Genomic DNA, 26,345 nt, shown 5'->3' with positions numbered 1-26,345 from the left:
TTTTTTTTCTCCCCAGTTATTTACTGAATTCACACTGTTGCCAGGCGTTGATTCCAGTTTAGACTCTGCGTTGTCATGACAACCCATCTGATTTCCACAGCGCGGGAGACACGTGGAGGTGATAAAGTGAGGAGTCTGGCGATGGGGGGGGGTCAAGTGGACGGTGGGGGGGGGACGCCACCAACCCAAAATGTCAATCCAAGCTTCCCTCCTGTGTTTGTGACGGCAATGAACCCTGCGTGTAAGCGACTGAAGAGTAACACAAGCTTGTTTATCACTGAAGATCCACTTGAAATCCAGCCCGGTGAATGAATTTCGGTCTCCGAGGGCTTCACGGTCACTGCGGTGATGATGAACGCGCGGGTGACTCTGACGACGGCTGTGGCACCGTTTACGCAAGCGTGGAGGCATCGCAGAGGGGCCACTCGGGACCGAGGCGGGGGCCCACTCGCCTGACGAACCCGATCTGCTTTGACCTCACACCGACCTGTCCGACTCAACTTGCCGTCGCTCCTTGTCTTCCACCGCGGGGGGGGGGACCGCTGGCAGCACAAAGCCCCGAGGTGCCAAGCGCAAAGCCCGGCGCCGGGACGCCGGTGAGTCACAGTCGTGCCGGCGTGTGTGAACGAGGGGCCAAGTTAACGTTGGTTAGGTAATTTTTTTTTTTTTTTTAATTTCGCTTTCATTTGACGTCACCGGTCTTAATCACTCAATCAGAGCAATTTCCGGAAGGCAGCTGTGGGCTCCGTCGTCCCCGTCCCTGCCTAAGCGAGCAGGCGGCTGACTGGCGGGGAGCGAGGCGGACTCTCCCCGGGGCACCAGCGTGTAGTTCACTCGCAGTCACTTTGTGCAGGGAAAGTTCTGAACCATTCTGCGTGTGTGTGTGTGACGGGTGCGTTGCTGGCGTCTCACGGCACCGGAAAGATGAGCTGGGACGAGTGTGAACGGGGGAAAGGGGGCGTTGAAACTTGCCTCTAAAAAAATGCAAAGGTACACTATGTGACCGAAAGTATGTGGACACCCCACCTCAGCTTCATCGCAACAGTTTGGGGGAAAAGGCCTTTTCCTGTTTCAAAACGACAACCCTCCCGTGCCCAGAGCGCGGTTCTTCTTCCCTGTAAAAAAAAAAAAAACAAACCGTGGCGCCTACATTGCCCACAGTGCAACCTGACCGGCAGCATCACTTGAGGGAGTTGAGTCGGATTTCACACAGCCGCCTGGGGGCACGCAGGAGGCTTTATAGAACTTTTTTTTCCCCACACATGCATTAGACCCCAAAGACCTGTAAACAGACTTTAATGTGTAAAATCGGTGGGGTTCCCCTTTAAATGTCGTCATTGGCTACTAGCAGTTCCCCACTGGTCCTGGCCTTTAACACCAAGGACTTATGTCTTATGATTTAAAGAATTCTCTGGGGTTTTTTTTAATGGTTTCTAAGTAGATCTAAATAGGTTTATCTGTAACGGACATTGGAGATGCCACTCTTCCTGTAAGGTGCAAACTGGGCTCCTCCCAGTAATGTGGGGGTTGTGTCCACGTGTTGAAAATAGGCCGGGATAGGTTTTTTGAGATAGTGCCAAGCAACTTTTTCCCCTTCTTCCCCTTCACCTATACCACACACACCCCCGCTAACCTGGAACCGTGTCCACATACTTTTGGCCCTATAGTATACTATAGAATAGCTGAGAAAGGCATCTCCCCTCAAGGTCATGTATTTGTCGCTCTGGGGCTTTCGCCAATATGACACAATCTTTCCCCCCCCTTTTTTTTTTATTTTTAGGCTGAGGAAGATTGCGTCATGTGATCGAAAGCTCCGGAGCAGCCGCTCAATGATCCCTGCCATGTCATGATTTTCTCAACTGCTGTGTCCAAAATCCAAGAATGAGCCTCGGAACTCGTCACGTGAAAGCTGGTGCTTCGCTTATCAGATGTAACTGCGTCGAACATGAACTGGAAATCAACTCAATGAACAGAAGCAACTAAATGATAAAGAATAAAATAAGGAGAGCATAGTGAATATACAGTCACTATTATGCAGCATGTAACATTCTGCGTTTAAACTGAAACAAAGGAGACAGGTTTTTTATGGCCAGAGGAGATAAGAAGGCTAAGGAAGCGAAAGAAGATGGAATTAAATCCACATTAGCTACATGATCCAGTTGAGACCCCCCCCTCCACACACACACACACACACACACACACACACACACACACACACACACACACACATGCACACTCCACTCAGGGGAAGCCTGGAAGTGGAGAGAGCGCGAGTTTGCAGTCACAGCCTGCAAACGAATGCGAGTCAGCCTGATAGTACAAGATATTATGAGTGGGTTTCACTACAGTGGGAGCTAAATGGATAACTCTGGCTCTCATAGAAAGGCCTTTTTTTTTTTTTTTTTTCCTTTTCAGTGGAAGAGACTGTCTGGGTTACAAAACAGATTTATTGATCTATTTTCTGGGAGTGAAATCGAAGCCCTCACTTACTCTGGGCCATGAGACATGTTTCAGTAAAGTGGAATTTAGATTCAAATCGTGTATCTGAGACTGTTAGATGTTCAGAAAGAGATTAGATTTATATATAGACAGATAAAAAATGACAGTGAAAGTATGATATGATGCGTGGATCAAATACAATGCTGTAGTTTGACTACAAATAAGTTACTCTCGTTATATATGATTACCTATTGATTTTTATTGATTTTGATCAATCATTAATCACAAACATATTCAATGTACAATGATAGAAGAAACTACGCTACAGAGGAAAGCAGCAGGTACTCAGGTATTTTTGCTTGGTAAAGGACTTAAATGATGAATCGAATATCAAAATTGGTAACAGTTCATTTTCTGTTGACTCCAACTAATTCAGTAATTAATTAATTGTTTTCACAGCTAAATGCTAACTAGATACTCTCAGACAGGGGAATACGCAAAAAAGTAAAAGTAAAAATCACATCCCCTATCATATGCTTTTAGTTGAATTAAACTGTACTTTTTTTTTTTTTTCTTTCCCAGCCCATCCGTCTTTACTAACACTGAAAGGCCCTGTGAGTTTGGCCACCGGCCGACCCCAAAAGGACCTCTTCAGCTCAGGTATCCGTCACGGCAGGTTTGAAGCAAAGCGTACCGAACTGCTGCCGAGTTCCGTGCCATTGTCGACAAATGGCATGAAAAGCCAGTGATACCGCGAGGCGTCAGCCTGCGTCTCAGTCTCAGCACTTTCTGACTTGCCTGTTCATTCCTGCCTTAAGGCTTGTATTGGTTTTTACTTATTCAGGAAACCCCACCGAGGTCGAGATCTCTTTCACGAGAGACAAGAGACCTGAGTACAAACTACAGATACATTTACCACATGACACGAAGATTTATTCATTCAAAACAACCGTCACACTTGACCCCACTGATCAAAATAGTCACTATTATAGTCAATATTAGTAGAAGTAAAAGCAACTGAAGCTTCAAGGTCTCTCAGATAAATGATTGTCTTTTCAAGCTGTGTTGCAGTTCATTCCAGCGACAAGGTGCCTCGTGCCAGAAGCCAGTCTCCACCCGTTCGGAGTTGGTATGAGGAGCTTTTAAAAGCCCATCCATCCCGTGATCTGATGTCACGGCTTTTTAACCCTCGACTTAACTTAAAGACGTTAAACACCTCGGCAGCCTAGGTAGCGTGGCCTTTGGAACGACGACGCGGGTTTGCCGTTGCCTTCTAGGTGCCAGCGAAAAAACCAATCCGACCTTTTCCTTCCTCGACCAACAGTGGTGAGTGCGACAGCTGTGAAACCGAATGGCGCCGCGCTAGACGGCGTCCAGTGGTCTGAGCTTAGTGGCAGCGGCGTGAGCACGCGTGATGTCTCGAATCTCAAATCTTCAAAAAGCTATGGCTTCATTTTTTAAGAAGGCTGAATAACTTCCTAGAAATAGCCGTGGCACTGTAGTTTTTAGCAGGCTGGACTTTTACAGGGAGCGAATCGCGTGTTTGTTGTGCGATAGCGGCTGATTAGCAGGACGGTGTTGGCGGGATCGACCCAGAATAAACTACAGTGTGTGTGTGTTCGTTGTAATGAAGAAACAGTGCAGCTGTGTGGCTCGCTGTTTGTGGGAAACACTGGAGCTTTGTGCTGCAGAGGAATAAGTTACGCCAGGCTGTGGATACACACACAATATTTGTTAGTATAGTCGATTCATTGTTGGTTTCGGTCTTTCCTTTTGATTTGCTGACCATTATAACAATATAGAATATCACCTTCACCGCAAAGCAATTTTAAGTTGTAGGTGGTGAACGTGACCACTAGATGGAGGCGTGGATTCATGTATGCCAGTGAATTTAGCTGCTCTTACAGTAACATGGAGCATCAGCTTAGACACAGCAAACAGGTTGTGTCCATGTGCATTTCTTGTAGGGGGAAAGCCTCAGAATCAGCTGTTCTGCAGAGCGGAGCTTGAGCAGGCAGCTGTCTAACATCAACGGAGAGGTTCACATTTGACTTGTGCTAATGTTCTCCTCTGCATAGTAAAAACAGTAAAAAAAATTAAAAAAAAAAAAAATTCCTGTGAGATACTTGTTTTGTTTGTTTTTTTCTTCTTCAGGAGACCAAAAAGCAGTTTTTTAAAAGACCTTTGCAAGCAGGTGGAGGAGAGGAGAGAGCAGAGAGAAGGAGAGAGAAGGAGAAAGGCCACCGATGAACAAAAAGTTAGTTACTTCAACACAAGAGGAATGCTTATAGTTTTAAGTCATGCATGGGTTATACTTCTCCGAATAATCACACTTTTGATCTCAAAATTGTATGAAGGAAAGCACTTTATACCGTACGTTCACATTTAGTTTTGCAATGCTCCTACAATGACACCACGCAGCGGGGCGTCTGGGGGATGCCGGGAGGTGGCGCCCCGAACTACCACCTGGGCGCAGTGGAAAGGACCGAAAGCCTCGGCGCCGCTGGGATTTTACCCCAAGAGCAGGTAAACAATGCACCGTTTATGAGCCGAGCATTGTTCCGTGCAACAAAAGCCTAGTGTACTCAGAAAGTCTCATGATCGCTCTGACTTTGATGGGAAGGAATTGAAAGAGAGTTTTCAGCCTTTGCCTAATGCAAATATCTGCCGTTACCATGGCAGGCTCAGTGCTATGGGCCTCCTTTGACAGATTTTTAAATTTTATTTATATAGATGATTGTGTAGCTAAAATTAAAGTTAAATGAAACCTTAATCAAAGCCAAAAACACCAAAAAGAGCAAGTGCTAGGACAGGGTCAGGGTCAGCGGATCCAAGAGGCAGCAGCAACAAAACAGGTTGAGCAATGAAAGAAACTGTTGATGCTGTCCTGCATTGTGACAACATAACAAATAGAGGTATAAATTATATTCCTGCCACCCGGGACATCTTCTTGAAAAGAATCCTCTGTTCATTTTAATCTAAAAACGTTCCCACTGAGACTTAAGCCTCCTGTCGGGCTCTGCCACCCCAAAATGTTTTTGTACGGAAAACTCCAACCAGACCTATTTTCACACATATTGCATTTGTGTTGTAGCAGCTGAAACTCAAACCTCCGGCTGTGGTTAGTACCAGTAGGAGCTGGACTCTAAACAAGTTTTGTTTGAGGTCATAACATGAGTCTGGGTTCTGGGCCAGCATGACATCGCAGCCCATTTCTTTGGCTGGCGCCTCTGAATGCGGCCTTTGTTTCCGCCACAGATCCGTGATAAAGGCTTCAGCGGGATCCCCCTCCACCGCCTGTGGAACGAAGACCATCACATCCCCAAACTGAGACAACTGAGAGCTCCCGCAAATGGTACTCTCCCACCTCTTACCCGTCACGTGGTGTTAGCTTTTTGGCCTTTCAGCAGCCAATTCCGACGGTAGCAAAGTGCGGAATAAACCTGCTGCGAAAACAAAACCGTGGAGATCGTGAACAGTTGGAGTGTACGAAAACAAGTGAGCCTCCGGTTTTCAGCTGCACGTGTTGCTACGTGAACACTATTGCGATTTTGCGTGGTCTTCATTGATTCTTCCCATAACAGAGGAGGCATCTGCGAACTTGAGAAGGTGCTAAGTTGACTGCATCTTAAACGGCAGTCCATTTTTTTTAACTGTTACATAAAATAAAAGCCCACTGACTCACACACTTGATGGTGGGGGAGGTGCAGTGCAAGGCACCGACCTGCTCACCGGGAGCAGTGTTGGAGTTCACTGTATTTGCCCCAGCGATTTAGTGTTTAGTGTTCCAAAAAGTCGGGAGAGTCACAAGAGATACAGGGGAACGGGGGAGTCTGAGATAGCCTGACGTTTGGTCCCTAGTATGGGTCGATCCCAAAAAAAAAACCCACTGGATCCTAAAATTCCCAATGGCTTGTGCTTCATGCCTCCTACATGCCTGCTACAGATGCAGCTATGAGAGTGGTATCAGTCTCGAAGTCTCAGGTCTCCGGCTCTGATGTTAGGAGGAGCCGGGAATCAAACCAGAAACCCTATGATGAGATGCGTGGCTGAGAACTGAAGCTGAATGCAAACGTCTCAGCGGATGGCCCGAGAGGTTCAGTTTTCGATTCAGCGTCTGACACCCCCGGCAAAGACCTGCTCCTGCGAATGGTTGATTCTGCTTTGCCAGAAAGCTTGAGCTTGCGAAGTTTGAGATTACGTCGGCCTACGCAGCTCAGTGAAAACGTTGTGCTCTTACTGATCTAAATCCTGTTGATAAACTGAATATGTTGTTACTGTAAATGACTCATATCTTGGTAGAATATGTTGCTAATTTGCTCATTATAGCGTTGGGCATCAAAAACAACCACACTCTTTGAATAACTAACTTAAACCCTCTGACTTATTTGTCCAAAAAGGTTCCCTGATTGATCTTCCAGGTAATCTTCGGATAATTACGCAGTGAACAGAGATGACTCATCCCCTCTGAGAGCATTGGCTTTGTTAGTGTGACGTTAGCAGGCTCCTAATTGGGACAGTTTATGCCGTTTTCATAGGCTATGGGCTTTTTTGTAGAGGTCAGCAGCAGCTTTAATTATGATGTAGGGACAGCGAAATAGCGATGGTTAGAGCGTAGGCTGGCAAGGTTGGTAATTATACTGTGGAACACTAAATTCTACAGTGGACGTACCTTTTGGTTTATTATGGTCTCGGTCCTCATGAACTCTTTCTAGTTTTGTCCTCTGTTTAACCAGTTTTTAAAATATATTTTATCATTTTGTCCCCCCAGTGTCAGTGTAGACCTCTGCGTTGGCCCACACATATCAGATTTTTTCAGTGATTCTAGTAGTCAGAGGGGCTACGGAGGATCTCCGGCTTATCTCAGTGTACTCTGGGAACAGAAAAGCGTGGTTTACACACATAGAAAGCCTCTCAAAGTTACACTTCCGCCATTTGGATTCACTTGGACACACAGGAAACAATCTGAGCAACGGCAGCACTAATAGGAACTCCTTGTCCAGGAAGGTCAGGGGTCGTGGTCAGCAATCTTACATTTCCCCCTGCAACAAGATGGGGCTTCAGCACTTTTGCCCGAGGACACTAAAACAAAGAAAATTAAAGCAGGGCTGATGGACGTCTAAAGGCTCTGGCCTGATCCTCAGTCATGTGGTTGAAGAAGGACTCTGACCACTAATTACTATGCTGTTTATACACTGTAATATCGCTTATATAACCTTACCGAAGCCTGCTTTATGTCAGCTTATTCTTCACTTTCATATTCACACCTATGGGGAAAATAGAGACAATAACATCTAAAATAAAAGTTTATCACACAGATAATAGAAAGAACAGGATCAATATGTCATTAGTCAAGTGACAATAAAAGACATACTCCACAATTGCTGCAAAAAATACCAGGATAAATGATCATGGCCAGAACATACAAACTCCAAGTACTGTGGTTGACCAAAAAGCTCTAAGCTTGGCTATAAAGTTCGTAAGGAAGGAGAACTGTGTGGGAATATAATGGTATTTAGCAACACCGCCTGTTGGAGTATGCACAGAGAGTTGTTTTAAATCTTGGAATAGGCCATGCAAATGATGTGAGCGTCCGGCATTACGCATACAAATGACTGAATCTGACTGAAAAGGAAAAACCTATGAAATGACCGAGGAACCAAATCAGGCTGATACACACATTTGCAGATAAAAATACATTAAAAATAAAATAAAATAAATTCTACTGGAAACAGAAAGAGAGTTGAGTTCAAAGTTTGGCCGAGCTTTCAGTCTGGTAGCAAATCTGACAAAAAAAATGTTTTTTTGCACAGAAAGTATCGTAGTAAGGTTGACGGCCTAAAACTAAGGTACACTCCGTAACAAGGGTAACCGGGGTCTTCAACCCGAGTCAGCGTGGAGACCTCAGCAACCGGGGGTGTAAATGGTTAACCCGACCGCGGCGGCGGCGACGTCACACACCGGTTCCTGCCGCTTTGGGCCGCAGCTCGGGTCTGGAGAGGACAACCACCCCAGAGACGCTCCTGCCGCTTCGCCCCGACAGATCCCCAGCAGCCGGAGTAACGCCGACGCCGACACCGCCGACCACCACCACCCCGTCGAAATGGGCAACTTCCAAGTAAGTAACACACCGTTGTGTTAAATGCTTTGCGCCACAAACGCAGTGGTAAGAAGACATAAAAAAAAAAAAAAATCGGCAGTCAGCGGATCGTGCGTCGCTCGGGTCGTGAGCGATAGTTTCTGGGTTGCTGAGTATCTCAAAGGTTACGACTCATCCAGCCGACCGGCGGGACACACGTCAGATCCCCGGTCGTGCCGTTGAATTCGGACACGTATTTACTTCGCAGCGATGAACCGAGCACCGCGCTGCCAGGGCCGTCGGCTACCGTCGTGAGAAATCTCCGTTTCTGGGGGAATGAATTCAAGAGCTAATCCAATCTGATTCACAATACGTGTGTTTTTTTTTAAATAAAAAAGGAAAAACAAAACGAAACACTACACGATGCGAACGTCGCTCCATTTGCGACAGAGAACCGTGTCTGGGCTGAGGCAGAGCAAAGGCCCACTCCCCTGCGGAATTCATCGCGGCTCCGTTAGGGGAGTGCTTGTATGAATGAGTGGGGCTTTGTATGTTATATGTGTGTGTGTGTGTACGGGTTAGACGAGAGTAAGTGTCCTTTGGTATCTCGGTGTGTTTATTTGTGTAGAGTTGCACTTATTTTGCACCAATCTAAACTGGGGGGGGGGGCTTATATATAATAAATCAAGTACAGCTTTATTTTCAGTGTATTCATACATCAGGGTAACGTGATGGCTTAATATGTACTTTAAAATGTTTTTAGGTTTCAAATCACATCCCATTCAATCGGTGGCCCGACACAGAATGAGACGACTGCGCGACAAAACGGAGAAGTTCCGAGAAGTAACCGCTTCTCGAATCAACCATATAACTTCACGTGGTTCTTGTTATAGTGAAGACGAGTGACTTTCAGCTGTGCTTTAATGGCGGGGAGGATATATTTCCGTCGCGGGGAGCCTTTTAAAACCTCCTCCCGGGCCCCTGGTTGGCCCCCGGACCGCACTTTGATTACTGCTGGCAGTGGTACAGCCCCCGCCACGTTTGTTTAAAGACCTCCGGCCCTGAATTCCTCTCCCAAGCGCATTGTGTGGTAGCCCTGCCCTCCCCCATCTGCCAGCTGCTCCTGCATCGCTATCATGAACCCCTCTGAGCTTGATGTACTCAAACAATGATTAGTTTGATGTAATCACTGTGTGTCACAAGAAGCTGCTTGGAGCTTTTGTAGTTAATGTGCATAACAGTCTCTCTTTTGTCTTCTCAGCCCACAATCGTGCCCTATGAGGATTTTGATGTCTTAGCTGACATCAAGGCCATCCGCAAAGCCTGCAAAGGCTTCGGTAAGTTGGAAATATTCGGGGGGAAAAATGGGTTTTAAAAAAAATGTACTTCCAGTGGCGAAATGAAATCATTTCTAGTGTTGCTTCCAAATGGCGCTGTGTACCGTTTGCACTGCATCGGTTTGGTTTTTTTCTTTCCAGGAACTGATGAGCAGGCCATTATTGACGTCCTGGCAAACCGCAGCTCAGCTCAGCGTCAGGAAATTAAACAGGCCTATTTTGAAAAGTATGACGATGTGAGTGCCATTCAGTAATACGCAGAGTAATATCTATATGTCTTTTACCGTATAATTTTTACGATAAGAACCATTTTCCATCGTAATTCAAGATATATAAGAAAATCTGCATTTTTCCTCGGTTTCTTTTCCTTTCTCCCAATTGAAATTTAGATTCTGTGTCTCTGTGACAGGAGCTGGTGGATAAGTTGAAGAGTGAGCTGTCAGGAAACTTCGAGAAGGCCATCCTCGCCATGCTGGACCCGCCCGTCATCTACGCCGTGAAGGAGCTGAGGAAGGCCATGAAGGGAGCGGGCACTGACGAAGACGTCCTGGTGGAAATCCTCTGCACCGCCACCAACGCTGTAAGCTGCAAATGAGCGCCTTTACAGACGAAATGAGTCATTTAAAATTGAAAGATTGAATTAGTGACACAAAAATTGAGAAATGTGCTAAATGTTAGTTTTTTGATCCGAAATATTCTGACTTTATATTTGTTGTATCTAACTGTCTTCAACAGGACATCGCCATGTTCAAGGAATGCTACTTTCAGGGTGAGTCAATAAGCAAATGAAGTCAGAAATTACTTTTTAAAATGTTTATCCAAAAAAAAAGAAAAAAAAAGTCATTGTGTAGGATTAGGTATTGAATTCATGAACATGTGGATAGTTTACTGTGGAACATAAATCGTTATGTGCAATTGTTAAATCTCTCAGCCTCTAAGTTACTAAAGATCTCAATTTCACTTCCTCGTATTATGAACTCTGGAGGAAACTGTGCTAGGGGTGACTCACTGGAGCCTACGTACAGCCCCTACGGTACTATTCTTGTCCCTTAAGCGGCCTAATGTACAGCCAAACACTTTGTTTGGTCAAGGCCCATCCTGCTGTTGCTTCCTTTGCGCCATGAAACCAGTGCTGATACTGTAGCTGGTGGCATTTACCGACGGCGTCTGTCATTGTCGCAGGATTTCTCCGTCCCACTTGACACGCAACATCTCCGCCTCTCTTTATGTTGCTCGTGTGTGGAAGGAACGGTGTCATTCTTGAATATATTCCAAATACACCCGTTTTTCTCGCTGTCACTTTTGTAGTAAGGCCTTCTGTATAAAAAGCTGAACATTAAATTAGGATTGTGAGTGACTGGGGCGACGACAGGTGAGTGCAAAAACTCCAATGGAAGATGTCAGTGTTGCTGGCTAGCATGACGTAGCTGCGCGGGCTTGGTTGGTTTGTTTGATGGCCAAATAGGCTGCATATATATTATATATGTATATATATTTATATAGTCTATGTTTCTTACACAGTTCAGTTAGCCGTTGCAGTTGCTACTTGACTGACACTGTTACATCCACCATTTTGTCAGATACAGGTGCTAACCTGCTAAAGCGACAATTCTTGTAATGCTAACTGCTGAACTACTGTCGGGGTAAATGCTTTGCATTTTTACTCTTGATGACTATGTCCACGTCTGCCAGAATAATCAATGTGTTGTACTTCCAATGGGGACTTAATGTTGTTCTTGACTGGATCTTTAATGGACTAATTAATGTTTAATAATACCTTTTAAATCTAGTTTATGGAAACTCCCCGGTTTCTGATTTGCTGATCGCTGTCATTCCCATTACCCATAAGGCTTTCGGAAGCAGTCGGCTGTCTTCGATCTGCACTGGGGGTGTGTTCAGCTTGCTGCGTAGCTGGGCACCTACCACGGTTAGCGACTGCAGAAGATCAGCTGAGCGTGGTTTCAGACCATTCCCAGTTATCTAAAAATGTCAGGTGCCGGTGTCAGTGTCTGAGAGTCGAAAAAAGGAAAGGATGCTTTTTCTGGACCCGGAGTTCTTTGTCATACAGACGGGAATCCATCACTGAAGATGCAAGTCTCGTGAAACTAGAAAGTCACTGCAGTCACAGGACTTGCTTTTTAAGAGCGAAAACGTAGGACAATTATCAAATGAAGAACACGATGTACTGAATTTGACACGCTTGTATCTCACAGTACAAGAGTATCGAAGGGTGTCAGTCAGTATGCTTTACTGTCCTCCTGTTTACCCTGTATTTTCTTTTCAGTGCATGAACGTGATCTAGAAGCAGACATCGAGGGAGATACAAGCGGGGATGTGAGAAACCTCCTCATGGCTCTTTTGCAGGCAAGTGGCCTTGTGTTTCTACTCCACCCGTGTAGCAAAGTTCCTCCCATCCGTCCCCGGACTGAATTCGAGCTCGCTCTCCCTGTGCCCAATCATGCCCCGTTAACACACCCACAATCCAGACCCCGCTCCCATCAGTAAAACGGAGGCCAGATACAGTCGCTTGAGTCGGACAGAAAGGCCTCACTGCACAGCAAAAATCATCCTAATCTATTTCTTTCAGGGCAACAGAGATGAGAGTTACGAGGTGGATGAGGTTCTGGCTGAACAAGATGCTACTTCCCTGTTTGAGGTACTGTGTTCCTCTCCGACACGTCTCCACAATAGTCTCAAAAGCAGATCGATTAATCCTGAAAAACAACAGTAATTCTCTGATGCAGGCTGGTGAGGGTCGTTTCGGGACAGACGAGTCCACCTTCAGCTACATTCTGGCCTCCAGAAATTACCTGCAGCTCCAGGCCACCTTCAAGATATATGAGCAGGTAGGTTTTGGTGTCGCACCGCCCACCGCTGCGGCGACACTGCGTATCAGTTTATATGGCCGGGACGTGTCGTATTCAGCTAGCATGTGAATTAATCAGGGTGGGCGTCTTACATTACCCTGGCAGAAGCGTTGCTTCTCATCCAGGCGCAGACAGACCTGTACTTAAATTTCTATGACTACGCTGCACTTTCCTGGGACTTCAAATTTCCTGAACACCTTTAATTATACTTCTGTCAAACTATCTAATAAATCACGAACCACTGTAGCCAAGTCCAAAGGACGCTGTGGACCTCATCGTCTTTTCTCTCTCCACAGCTCTCTGGAACTGAAATCCTGGATGCCATTGAGAATGAGACTTCTGGGACACTGAAAAAATGCTACATTGCTCTTGGTTAGTATGAAATACAGTTGTGTTAAATGTTAAAACGCAGTAAACTCCTGTAGAAATGATCATGAAACCCCATAGCGGAACCAGTTTTACAGTCCTGATGAGATGACACTTGGGGAATGAGTTGGTTCGGACTATTTGCAGTAGTTCACGTTAAAATTAGGTGGAACAGTGAACTGCAGTGGAACTGAATGAAAATCTTTCCTCCCTCCCCACAGTGAGAGTCGCTAAGAACCCTCCGCTCTACTTTGCCAGGCGCCTGAACAAGGCAATGAAAGGAGCAGGCACCGATGAGGACACCCTTATACGTATCATTGTGTGTCGCTCTGAGGTAATGGAATAACTTTTTTTTTTTTTTCTGTTATAAGAAAGGTTAAAGCTCAATACCACTGGGTGCAACCAAAAATCCCATTGTTTTCTGCAACAAATTCAAGCGTGGCGGGCTGTGATGTCAGGAGGGCTTTGACCTCACACTCAACCAGCACTTTGTGTTATTTACTCAGTATTTAACTTCCGGACTGAAAGGGATTTTGCTGCTGAAAGTCAGGATGATGTGATACGCAAACTGTTTTTGTTTTGTTTTTTTCTGCCTCACAATGTATGTGTCTACATTCACACAAGAAACAAGACCGCAGAGGGACAATAGGTCCCGCGGGAAATCGTCAGCACTTTTACACGTGCCTTTTGACGGTACAGTAGATTTTTACAGTACCTGGGTTTAATGAATAAACCAAGTTATTGAGGCTCACAGAGGCTGTTGAGCCACTAAAAAGAAACAGCCCAGTGTGAAAAGGGCGGAGGCGTTGCTGCAGATGCCGGTGAGATAACTGAAATGCATTGACAAATATATATATATACACAGTATACACAGAAGTCGGATTACTACATAAAGCTGACTTTGACCCGTGTTCATGCAAATGCACTGATTTACACCATGAAGCCTTCTGTACAGCCTCACATATTTTTGTTTTGTGAGTTTTAAGTTTATATTATTAGACAAGGCTGAGGTCTGCACGCAAGGCCTTAGGCACGATTGCCTCTCCTCCTCGTTTGATTTCCAGGGTGGGGGTCCGCTGTGAGGTTTAGCATCTCATTTGGTCGCCAGCGTTCACGTCACATGAACTCACCGAGGTTCTCCAAGTCTTGAACTCTGCTACGAATGAGTCCCAAGACCGCTGATGTTTTTTTGTTTTGTTTTTTTCTTCATTTTTTCCAACAGTACGATTTGGAGACCATCAAAGACATGTACCTGGAGAAGTACGACGTGTCTCTTAAGGACGCCCTGAGGGACGAGTGCGGCGGCGACTTTAAACGCCTGCTCCTGGCTATCTGCCACTGAGAGCGGGAGAGGCAGGCGGGGCGAAGGCGGCGGACGGAGACAGCAGCGTATATTCACAGAGAGAGCGCCGCCGTCTTCTGTCTGACAAACTAACAGTACTCAGTCTCTCCATGTAACATTATGTAGGGAGCAGGAGGGTGGAGGAGGGGAAAGAATTAACCAGGTTCATGTCTAGTCCAAGCTGAGTTACTGTGAATGCAAGGGACTCATTTTTTTAACCAGTGTGTGAAACTGTGCGTGTCAATCACTGCCCCTTTTCTTAATCGTTTTTTTTTTTAGCTTCAGTTCGTAACACATTTACCAGCAATCACGCAGCGGCCAGAAAATTTTCAGTCGGTGTCAACGAGCGCCAAATTTGTACATCTCCGCCGCCAGCTGTGGTCACACTGATGCAGTTGCAAAGGGGGTGATGTGATCAGGTGGTTCATGACTTAACAGGATAATTACGTTGTGAAACACAAGACACGTTTTTACACTGGCAAAAAGAAAGAAAAGAGAAAAGTCAGCTATGGCCTAAGTGTGTCCTTCTGCTGCTGCATATACTAACACGATGAGACAATACTGTTAATTTATTACCATTGTATAAATCTTATACTATTTTAGATCAAATAATGACCCCCGGGGGCATTAATCTCTCACCCTCCGCGCCCCAAACCTCAACGACTGTTACACCTCACTGCTGTTTGAATCTAGTGCAATCATCACTCCGTGTGGCTCGAAAAGCCTGTGCTTTTTAAATGAGGAAAAAATGTGAACGTTTGTAATGACGGAGCGCCAGCTGATGTCGAGAAGGATATGCAATGTTGTGGGATTGGATTTTCTGAACTGTCTTCACAGCTCATTCACGAGAGAGATTATATATATTATCAGTTGCTTATTGAAAGAAAACTATATATTAATTTTACAATACGTTGCATTTTTTGTCCAACACAACTAGAAACACTTGACAAATCCGAACACACCTCACCTTGTTATATATTTTTTTGTATTTGACAACTAACACAGTAGAGTGTTTTAATATATGGCATTATTTCGTTGACTGTTTTAGCTGTTGAGGTGAGCTGAACCTTTTAACATCTGGAAGGCTCTGACGTCTGTGTCGTTTGCGTGTCCCTATAAGGCAGCTGGGATTTTGTTAAAATGACCACTGTTGTAAACATTTTGCCACAGGCGGAGTGGACACATGACCAGAGCCTACAGTTTGGTCGTGGAAACGGCGTCCTTCGCCTCTCTGCGGCCAAGGAATTTTAGTCTAACTGCAAATAAAGTTCCCTGCAACGTCATGGCGTGTTGAATGTTCTGGTGAGGCGATGCACATAGAACACACAGTGTTATGCAGCCCCAGCGGGCCTCGTTTCCCTTCTAACACGACTCAACAAACTAGCACACGCATCTGTAGTGGTTATGATGGTAATCAGAAATAAAGTGTTCATTTTTTTGAATCACAATCTGAAGTCTCAACACTTTCCCAGCCTCTTTTTCTCAAAATACTGTAATTACTATATTTATAATGTAAATTTTTCAAAACTGCCAATAGAAAAACGAAAATTTTAATTCTAGGCTTTTCCAGGGGCCTCCCTCACGTTGGGGCCCTGGGTACGTGCTCTACCAGCCTCACTGCCGCACACTGATAACCGAGCAGTCGCTGTAGTGCCCCGTCAACAACTTATAAATGATGAAGATCCCAAACCCTCCTGCTATGATTTACGTAGAAAAACCAAACGTCTGCGCACCGTGTGTGTGTGTGTGTGTGTGTGTGTGTGTGGACGGACAGTTAGGTGAGGGTTTCTGTTCAGTTGTCATGGCAGCACCCACGTGGCAGGGTCAGTGCGGTCTCCGCGACAACCTCGTCAGACACCGGACCGACCGCCGTCGGTGCGAGTGGAAATGACCTTTTGCATTGGCGCACGTTTATGCGAGAGGACACGCCCCCTTCAAATCTGTCGCCGCTCCTTTCGCCGCCTTCACGTACGATCGGAAATGTGCAAGTTACATGTAAACCCGCAAAGTGGGAAAGAATAATCTCCAGATCGCGTGGCTGGTGGTAAATAGTAGTAGCTTTGTGCTTTATTTATTAAAAAAAAAAAAAAAAAAAAAAATTGGGATGACGCTATTAGAAGGTGTTGCGTTTCGTCACAGGTTTTACTACTTTAAAAAATGTATTACCTCATTAACCAATCAGTGCGCTGAAGCTGAAATGATCGATTCATCCGCTTGTCAACCGACAGAAAAATTGATTGGCAACAAATCTTGTTGCGGAGTAATTGTCAAAGCCCCTTTTCTAAGCAATAATTCAGAAAAGTCCACAGGCACCGGCTTTTGACCGTTGGTCGGGCAAGAGAGGGCGATTTGAGTATGTTCACGTTGGCTTCAGGGAATAATGACGGACATTTTTCGCCATTTTCTGAAAATTTTACACTGAACAATCAGCTGATCATCAAAGAAAAAATAATTGTCAGACCTATCGATGAAGGGTGGAGGACCTGTCCTAGCGGATATTGTACCAGTGGTGAAACGTTTTAACAATTATGCAGAAGAGGTAATCCAGTCCTGGGTGTACTCATTTAAAGACTCGAGCACAAGATTCTTTTGCAGAGATTATATTGCCAGACACGTGGATATGAATAATATTCAATGCTGAATCATACGGTTTTCTTCCTGAGTAACTTTAAGGTTGTTTAAAACATCATAATCCACAGCTCCTTGCCCAGGCTCTCTGTTGGAGCTGCGATATGTGCCCACTGTAATTCAGTTCAATTCACTCTATCAAACAGGTGAGCATATATGAACACATTGCTATGCCATCACAGCGATGTAAAGCAGCAACAGAGGGCAGCATTTACCAGAAGCCCCCTATCGAGTCGGCGTCTTCCTTTAACGCGGTGGCGAGAAGTACGAGTTTCCGGCGGGCGCCTGAAGGCGCCGTCATGTCCCGGTGTCGTCGGTGCTCCGTGGCACCGCCCCTCTCTCAGACACGCGCGTTAGTGGTCTCGCAGTAGTGTTTTCTTTTTTTTTTTCCCCCCCTTCACTCGTCTCTGTTTATATTTTTGAAAACAAAACAAAAAAAGAAACAAACAAACAAACAAAAAAAAAAAAACACAAAAAAAGCAAAACGGGGCATTTTGCACGAGGTGAGATCTCAGCGCACAGCAGCTCTAACGCGGGGACATCGCCGGCATCGGTCTCAGTCACTGGACTCTCCTGAAGGTACGTTGTTCTGTGTGTCTCACTGATTGTGATGCCCCCCCCCCACCCCCCCGACAATCTTTCCCTGCTAATTACAGTCATTAGCGTCCATCTTGGTGGGAGCTCATTAAAACCCCTGCAACGAGAAACGCTTGTTTCCCCCTCGCAGCCCCGCTAAAACCCTCGCACCGCTGCGTGCTCCGCCAGGTCCAGAGTCCCTGGCAAATATGCTTCCTAAAAAATCGAAACACTGTCGTACTCCCGTGATAAATCACCAGCGATCGACATAACGGGCCCTGCCGACTTTGTTGTCGAATTTCTTGCGCTTCATTAGTATTCTTACCCCGATGTGGTGTCACTGGAAAAAAAAAAAAAGAAAAAAAGGTGAGATTTCTTTCCCGGACGGCGGCGTTTCATTTGCTCGAGAGTGACCGTCGCGTTGGCACGTTAGCCGTCAGGTGCCGGGACCGGGCCAATCGCCGCGGCACTCGCTCGCGACCCTCCTAATGTGTGGACACCGCAGGCGTGCGCGCGTTGGAGAGAGACGGGTCCGTAGAGCCCTCTCCGTTGACGGGGGATGTCAACTTCCTGCAAAAAAAAACAACAACAAATAAATAACGAGAAGGTTTCATCTGTTCTGCCATTTGACACTTTGGATCCAGGTGTCGAGCACCTGGACGCGCCGCTTCTCGTGTGTACAGACACTCTGCAGCTACCGGACCGCACTGGAGAACGATACGGTTACAACACACACCTTAAGTAATCCCTGGCCAATCTGTGACCCCCATGGCCATCTGATCCACGTTATTCGCGCAGGGTGCTCCATCCCTGAATCCCCCTGGTCGCTCGCCACTGAGAAGCGATCGGGTCACTGTGGGTTCGCGTGGTCCAGTTCAGCAGGACTGGAAGAAACTATTATTTTAATCCACGATTAAATTCGGTTATTCTCTCGGTTAGTCATTTGGTATGTAAAATGCCATCTAGTGAAAGATGCCCGTCACGGTGCACCGGAAATCCAAGGTGACGTCTTCAGAACCCGTAGATATTCGATACTCATTTATTTAAAAACGGAGAAAAAGCAAAAAAAAAACCTCAAAAAGTGACAAACTGGGACGAGGTCGCCGTTGGCATTTTCGCCACATGAATAATCGGTTATCCAAATGGTTGCCGGTTGTTTTTCTGTCCTTCGCCTAAGTGACCCACCGCCATTGTCAGCCATTGTCCTTGGACCTCTTTCGCCAGCAACAGGAACCATCACAATCGGAAGGAGAGGGAGACACCGATATGCCGCCACTTTTCGTGTAAGTGGGACCTGGACCAAGATCTGCGGGCGGATCGCGCGGAAGCGTGAACCTGTACCGCAGGTTTGGCCAAATGGCTCCACTTTTCAGTGTGGACGGGCGGCGTTGGGGCTGTCAGAGAGGCGGATCACGGAAATGCCCTCTCCTCTGTGACCCGGATTCCAGCCAGTATGAATCGGTGTCTGAAGTCGTTGCGAATCAAGTGTCGTTTACCGGGTGAAGCACTGAGCGTTGGCTAGTCGCATAAACAAACAGCGGCCGGATCGTTGCTTAATGCCGAGCAGCAGGGATTCGTGCTGCGTCCTGTATTGGTTCCTGCGTTTAACCACCATGACTCAAGCATTAGTTACCCGCTACTTACAAAACTGTATCTCTTTATACGCCTTTTTATTTTTATTTTTTAAATATTCTATCACTGTTTCACGTACCTCCCCACCATTCGGAGTTGGCCGGATTTCCAGAGAAGACCAAGCGCCCGCTTGAAAGTCTTGGAAAGGACAGGGTGCGTGTCTCTGCACACCGCAGCCCCTGATATTTGAGTGCTCTGAAGTTTTGAAGCAGCCAAGCTTCAGCTTCAGAAAACAGCTATTCGGTTTACGATGTGGATTCGTTTTCGCCAGCAACGCGGAGGCCCCTTGCTGATGTTGACACTGTGCCTTTTAATCCTGGACACATGCAAAGGGGCGAATACCTTTCTGCCGCTGTGAAGTAACTCCCCCCCCAACACACCAAGTTTTTCCAAGAGGACTTTGGCCCACTGCGTATTCTTAGCCGAATAAACTCAACTTGACTCGACTTGGACTTTAAATGACTAGAAAGGCTTTACAAGACCGCATGAATGGCTGATAACGATACTTTTCAACAACATGGGGAAAAAAAAAACATCATTTCTTTATTCATGCATTAAAAGCAACGTAAGTATGAGGCCTGGTTCTAAAACAAAATCAGGACGTGAGCACAAAATCCACAGCTATCTGCTCATTCTTAATTAATGCTTAACTAATGCATGATTCATCGTGTTCTAATGAATGTATTAATGCGTGATATATCATGAACTCACGTGGCTCTGGATTAATAAATGATTAGGTCACTATTAGCCCCGTCTCCCGTTATCGAGGTAGTTATTTATTTCGTACGAAAGCACCGCGCGCTGTAGCAATAAAGTCACACGCGATGCGTCAGTCGTGAACTGAGGGGCCGCAAAACCCCGATGGTGCCATGGAGAGCAGTTAGTGAAGATTGCAGCGTTCAGCGGACGGGAGCTGAGCGGGGATGGGCCAGCTTTTTTCGGTCTGTGCCCGTGATGGCGGGAAGACGCCAACGGGCCGGGTGTAAATTCAGTTACTGCGACGGTGAGAATACCTCACCGATTGAGCTTTTCGGCCTCCTTCTCTCGGAGCACTCATGACTTGATGGTGATACATATGCATTTCCCATAACTCACAAAGTATCACATGGATGAATTCATGTTTTTTGTTTGTCCCCCCCCCCCACACACACACAGAAATTACATACACGGATTAAATCCAATAAATGTAGCCCACTTGAAGCTTTAATTAGAGCCTTTGTTGTTTTAAGAATCATCTAATACATGAATATCAGGTTGCAGATAGGTGGTTTACTGTAAATTCCAAATGACTACTGCTGTCCACACTGTATATTACAAACTATATCTTTTAATATAATTGTCAGAGGATTAGAGATATCACCTTATGTCAGTGTTCCAACTGTGGCTATAAAAACAAATGAACAATGGCTTTGTTCTATCTAGTACAAGTTTTTTTTACTCCTACCGAATCTGGAAAACGGAGATTTATAACTGGTGAAGGTTTTTAAATCAGAGAAGTCCGTTACAGCAACCAAAGAAGAAAAATCGGAGGCCTTGCCTATCTAATTACGCCTTCTGTATCTCGTAATTTTGATTTCCTAGCTCATAATTACGAGAAAAAGTACCTGGTAATCAGAAACCTCACCTGCTCGAAGACGCTCTTTACGTTCAGGAGCAGCTAAACCGCATGGGCTGCACACAGCCAGCACCGCCATCAAAATCATCATCCGAAGACATTGTGGTGTTGTGTTAAAACGTTTTTAATACACACACTCACGCACATCATTTTTTTGATAAGTTGCACTAACACCTCGCCGGACAACACAAAATCAATGTGTAAGCCCATATGAATAACTTGATACCACCATGTTTGATAGCAACTATCAAAACAAAGTGTCATAAAAGTCTGATTATAATGTTTGCAGGGTGAAAAAGGCTGAATTTCCCAATCAGGTCCCGTGAATACGGTTCAACACCTGTTCTCGTGATTATGAGCAACGAAAGTCACAATTACGAGATAAGGTCTCCAACTCTTTTACTCTTTGGTGAATACAATGGGCAAAGTGCCTCTTCAGTCACTCTCCATTTAACACCTAAAGAAGCGACAATTTATCAAGGGTGCGTCGCAGTTAGGTCATGCGTTTATTTCACGTCCTGAAATTTGTTGTGAACCAGGGAAAGTGTGAAAAAAAAAAAAAAAAAAAACCCTTCTTGGACCAGTGGAGCGGAAAAAGAAAAGACAAACCATCTTGCCGTGAAGTATCAGCTGTACATGACTGCGTTCCTCCAGCTTGCCGCATATGGTCTCTGTTTGTGCATTTAAAACGCTCCCAAAACGAGCCTCTGCTATGGCGCGTTACCCTAATGACTTGATGGTCCATCGCATGACACATAATCACATGAAGTAACACTGCCTGGAGTATTTGGAATATTGAGTGGCGGGAGTTCGTGTAACACGGGGCAGTAATTCATGCATTAAATGACATCCTACGTTTACATTATTCATGCGTTGAAGCATCACGAGTCATACTTTAGTTCAGCGTTATTTCAGTATAGAAATGTATGGACCAAAGAAAAAAACAAACTGGCAAATTTCATCATGTAATTTTGTCGCAGCATCTTATTATAAGATCTAGATTTCATAAAAGATCTCATAATTACAAGATCTTTATCTCTTAATTACTAGACACAGATCTCATAATTGCGAGAGTCGTATCTTGTTGCCGTGGAGACGGCTTCAGCCCAAGCCTCCGGCGCTGCCAGCTGTTGACGGCAAACGTTGCAACAGCGTGAGCCGTCTAAGGAGCCGGGAATGGCGGACGCACTGCATTTCCAGTGTTAGCGAAGACGCCAAGAGACCAAGTCACTCACATGCAGGTTTGGCTTTAACTACCTGCTTCTCAGTTGCTGAAGCTCACCAATGAATCCTTTTTGTTTGTTTTTTTACATAATTTAACAAATGGCCTTCTGAATTGTCAACCACAATAAAGCGATACATTTTTTTGGCAAAGGAGGGCTTTATTGGACAATGGGCTTCATCGTTTTGTTGAGTCGACCTCACTGAGACGACCCTGTGTGACAGGCGTGCCAAAACCCCTTGCCAGTGACATTTTTTTTCTGCCTCGACAGCCACCCATCATTGAATCGTTCGTACACTGTCCTCGAAACGAGCGGAGCTAGAGTGGCACGCAGTGGAGCGCACGCGTCCGCCGAGGCCGAGTGCTGAAGGAAATGTCGAATAATGATCTGTCCCGCAGTGTGGGGAAAAACGCAACCTCCGCGGTGGGGGTAAAAAAACTGCTGCAATCCGGAGAAGAGTTACACCCAGTCAGCAGAAACTTTTTAATATCCCACCCTTTTCCCTTGTACAGTATACTACCTGTATTACTTTTATATTTCTACATCGAACACTGACTATACTCATTGAAAGTATTCTGTACAAACATGCTGGTTGAAAGGTAGTTGAAAGGTTTTTGTTTGGATTCAGTAACCTCACCTACACTAAACATTCAGAAATCAAATCAAAATAGAGTATCGATCCTGATTTTTGACAATGTCATGCTAATGACGCACCATTACATTTACGACCCCATACGACGCACTTGCTGGTCCTTTCCCAGGTCTGAAGAGATGTCGTCTGTGTGGCAGCAGGAGCCGTCAGGCTACTCTCCCTGCGTAGAGATCGACTCCAGCTCGGTGAGGACCAAGGACAGGCTCGGCCCTCCGGCCTGGCTGAAGCAGGAGCAGGATGACCTCCGCATCATCAAGTGGGAGAGTTTTCAGTCGGGAGCCTCGGCAGATGCCGTCCAGGACAACACACCCAGCAGTGCCATGTCAGGTGAGCGACTGTGTCGCATTAATATTCACACCGCGGGTGTAATGAAAGAAATCAGACCATGTTACAGATGATTTATAGTCTTTAAACCCCTGATAAAGACTGAGTTATAATGTTATAAAAAAGCCTGCCCCCCCTTTCTCTAGCTGCCTCACATGTAGAAAGCTTGCCCCCGAGGGTGCTGCTGACGATCACCAAGCTGCAGTGCATGCTGGAGAGCAAGGAGGAGCGCATTGCTGCACTGGAGAGACAGGTGGAGGACCTGATGCAGGACCGCAAGTTCCTGAGGAGCCAGATTGAAAACCTCACAAGCAATCGCTCCATGCCAACGTTTGCTTCACCCGGTCCAGTGACCGAAGGTTAGTCCCCGAAACATAGACTGTGTTTGACTCAATATTTACATTTATCGGATGCTTTTTATTTTATTTTCGTTCTTATTTTCGCCGATCGCACAGCTCCCAAACCCAGCAAAGTGCAGCACTCGGAAAACAAATCCCGGAAGAGGGAAAGAGCCTCCTCCAGTTCCTCGGACAGCGGCGACAGCAGTTCCGAAGCGTCCGACTCGTCCGAAGTGTCGGCGGCCTCGAGTGAACACAGGAGGAGGAAACACCATAAGGACAAGAAAAGATCAAAGAAAGGGAAGGACTACAGCAGAAAGAGAGGTAATCGTTCACCACGCCTTGAAACAGTCATAAGAAACGTCCATTACCCAGAGCCGAGTTGAAAACTGCATAAAGAAGCATCTGTTTCAGATCAAATTGGAAAGTGAGCTTTAGAATTGATTGTTTATCAATACTCAACCATTGGCACACGCCCATCCACAGCCCTTCCCTGTATCCTACCACCTCCGTAACAACCGCAGTGCACATAGCTAACTGCCCATAACCCGTCCTCTCTCCCCACCAGCCACAGGCGTCCAGTACGTCATCCACCGCTACAAGCAGGTCCTGTCCGCCTTCATCAAGAAGAAGAGCATGAGTGAAGCCTTCCGCCATCTCGGAATCGACCGCAACACCATCGCGAACACGGCGTCCATTGCCGAGCTCCACCTGGCCGGCAAAGACATGGTCCCCTTGGTGGGCATGTTTCGCCAGGGAGAGGAGACTCTGGTCAGCTACGCCCAAAGGTGCACCTTAGTCATCGACAGCGACGCTGACCTGTCCAGGAGAATAGACCAGATGAAGGCCAACGGCGAGCTCCTGCCCATCTCAGGGAAAAGGCCGCGGGTGTTACATTCTCACATGCAGCAGATGGGGGGTGCTGCAGAAAGCATTTTAATAGGTTGATGATTATTCAGTTGAATGGAAGGGGTGAAACACGCCTTCGCAAAATAATGTTCCTTTGTCTGTTTTTTTCCTCAATCTGAACTGCTGGATTGAAATGTTTTTTCCGTAGCCTTTTTGCATTTCTTAAAGTGGCTCTATGTCTCCAGGGGACCAGAAATGTTCATTATTTTCAGTATATCGATATGCATTTTAGTATTCACAATTACACATTTAGGGTGTATATTTTGTACTTGATAGCCATACAAATTTATTTGCAGCTGCTTTTCAATGTGGGAAATCATGGAGTTTTTAGTATTTAAGAGCAGATGTGTGTGTAGTATAAGAAACACCCACAAGATGGCAGTGCTCACATATGAGATCATGTTTACACATCACTCCTATTCTCATTTAAACCAAAATGGTGGATAGTCAATTTCAATTTTCCAGCACCAGTTGTGTTACTTTAGGTTGACATAACATAATGTTGTTGACATCATTCTGTGATTCCTATGCTGTAGTTGAACAGAGAGACTTAGAAACCGCATTCATTGCAAAGCACGATAACGTGTCTGAACTGCCAACGAATGGAAATGAAAAGAGAGATCTCAGCGAGTTCTTTTGTTTTTATCAGCGAAGCCTGTTAAGTGTCCTGTAGCCAAAATATGGCAGGGTACCTCTGCACATGGCGACGAATAACCCCTTCAGACCAGGAGTCGTAATCACTTGATCCCAGGTCAAAGGGCGGTAAAGGGCCCTTCAAAAATAAAAACATCAGCATCACATCAACACCCAAATCATGAACATAGCCTATGCCAAATTCTGTGATGATGTATCTCTTGACGAGAGGAGTGGGCAGCACTAGTGGGCAGTAGACGGATGGGAGAGCTCGGTAAGACATCCTCGGGCGATGGCGAGCGTCAGTGGATAGCGTTGCCGCTGCCGTCCCTGCAGTTTGCTTTTCACGTGTAGTGACAAATTACTCGTGCAAAGCCATTTGAGTGGCTGCACCCGGGCTGTTTATCTTTGCGTGGGACTCTGTCACTGTCGCTCCCATTCCCACGCCGGCAATCTGCTTATCTTTGGCTCACACCGCAATCTGTCTGTCCCCTCCATCCCCTCCTGCCCAACCTCCACCCTCTTCTGTTATGAGGTCATTCAGTCGTTTCACATTACCTGCGACCTCTCCATCCTGTTTTCATCCCTTCCTTTTTGTCTCAACTCTGAACCCGAGGTGAACCGCGATGAAGGCAGAGAAGGTGGTTAAGAGCTTTGGATAGTGTAGAAACGTTAAATGCCACCAGAGGCGCCCGGCAACAACCCAGAGTTCCTTGCAGCCTGTTTGCAGCCAGAGGGGACGGGTGCGAGCTGGTCTGCTCGGCAGCATGCGGTAGAAAGGGCGGGTGTATCTCGCTGCCAGCTCTCATCTCCTCCCACCTCAGAGGCGTGCGAATGTCACTTCTGCTGTCTTGGTACCAGGAAATGATGTGAAGACAGGTTTGCTGCAAATCTTGAAATTAAAAAGAACACAGAGTAAGGTACAGGTTGTTATTGACTATTTATTTTTTTGCGCACCACCCATGTTGGTCAGCATGTCCCTAAATAAGGCAGCAAAATGCAGCCCCCACCTGCAAATAAACCAGAGTGGCAGCTGTGAATTTGGTGCTAATGACACAGGGTGATGAAGCTCAGAGCCGAGGATGGAGATAGGATGTGGGCCTAATTGAGCCTGAAATGTTCTCTCCTCCTCCCTCGGCCTTTTGACTCACACCGGTAAGACACCAGCTGGGTCTCCATTTTGAGTCTTTCCTGGTTGCAGGTGCCGCGTCATTGCAGAAGCTCAAAGTGCACGGAGGTTCTGAAAAATCGACCCCCCCCTCCTCCTCTCGGTCCGGGCCGTGATTATGACCTTGACAAAAAGAGCATCTGCACGTTCTCACAGAGAGTAGCTCGTAATGACCACCAGTCACCCTCTTAATGGGGCAAGTAAAATGCGTTTGAAC

At 46.0% G+C, this 26,345-nt stretch overlaps 2 protein-coding genes across 2 annotated transcripts; both read left to right on the top strand.

Moving 5' to 3' along the window:
* The first annotated feature begins 8,347 nt into the window (after positions 1 to 8,347).
* On the top strand, positions 8,348 to 15,878 carry anxa13 (annexin A13). Its single transcript, XM_040127417.1, has 11 exons — positions 8,348 to 8,557; positions 9,780 to 9,855; positions 9,997 to 10,091; positions 10,265 to 10,435; positions 10,591 to 10,624; positions 12,140 to 12,219; positions 12,443 to 12,511; positions 12,600 to 12,701; positions 13,019 to 13,094; positions 13,310 to 13,422; positions 14,311 to 15,878. The coding sequence occupies exons 1-11, from the start codon at positions 8,363 to 8,365 to the stop codon at positions 14,428 to 14,430; spliced, it is 1,131 nt and encodes a 376-aa protein (XP_039983351.1). The 5' UTR covers positions 8,348 to 8,362; the 3' UTR covers positions 14,431 to 15,878.
* Positions 15,879 to 17,396: 1,518 nt separating this feature from the next.
* On the top strand, positions 17,397 to 25,034 carry LOC120789854 (coiled-coil domain-containing protein 106-like). Its single transcript, XM_040126924.1, has 5 exons — positions 17,397 to 17,637; positions 22,866 to 23,083; positions 23,227 to 23,439; positions 23,536 to 23,742; positions 23,987 to 25,034. Exons 2-5 carry the CDS (start codon positions 22,876 to 22,878, stop codon positions 24,364 to 24,366), a joined length of 1,008 nt encoding a protein of 335 aa, XP_039982858.1. The 5' UTR covers positions 17,397 to 17,637; positions 22,866 to 22,875; the 3' UTR covers positions 24,367 to 25,034.
* The last annotated feature ends 1,311 nt before the right edge of the window (positions 25,035 to 26,345 follow it).

The sequence above is a fragment of the Xiphias gladius genome, chromosome 5, assembly GCF_016859285.1.
Source record: "Xiphias gladius isolate SHS-SW01 ecotype Sanya breed wild chromosome 5, ASM1685928v1, whole genome shotgun sequence".
NCBI classification, from domain to species: Eukaryota; Metazoa; Chordata; class Actinopteri; order Istiophoriformes; family Xiphiidae; genus Xiphias; species Xiphias gladius.
The sequence above is the reverse complement of the archived record's forward strand: the minus strand, read 5'-3'. Positions and strand labels throughout refer to the sequence as shown.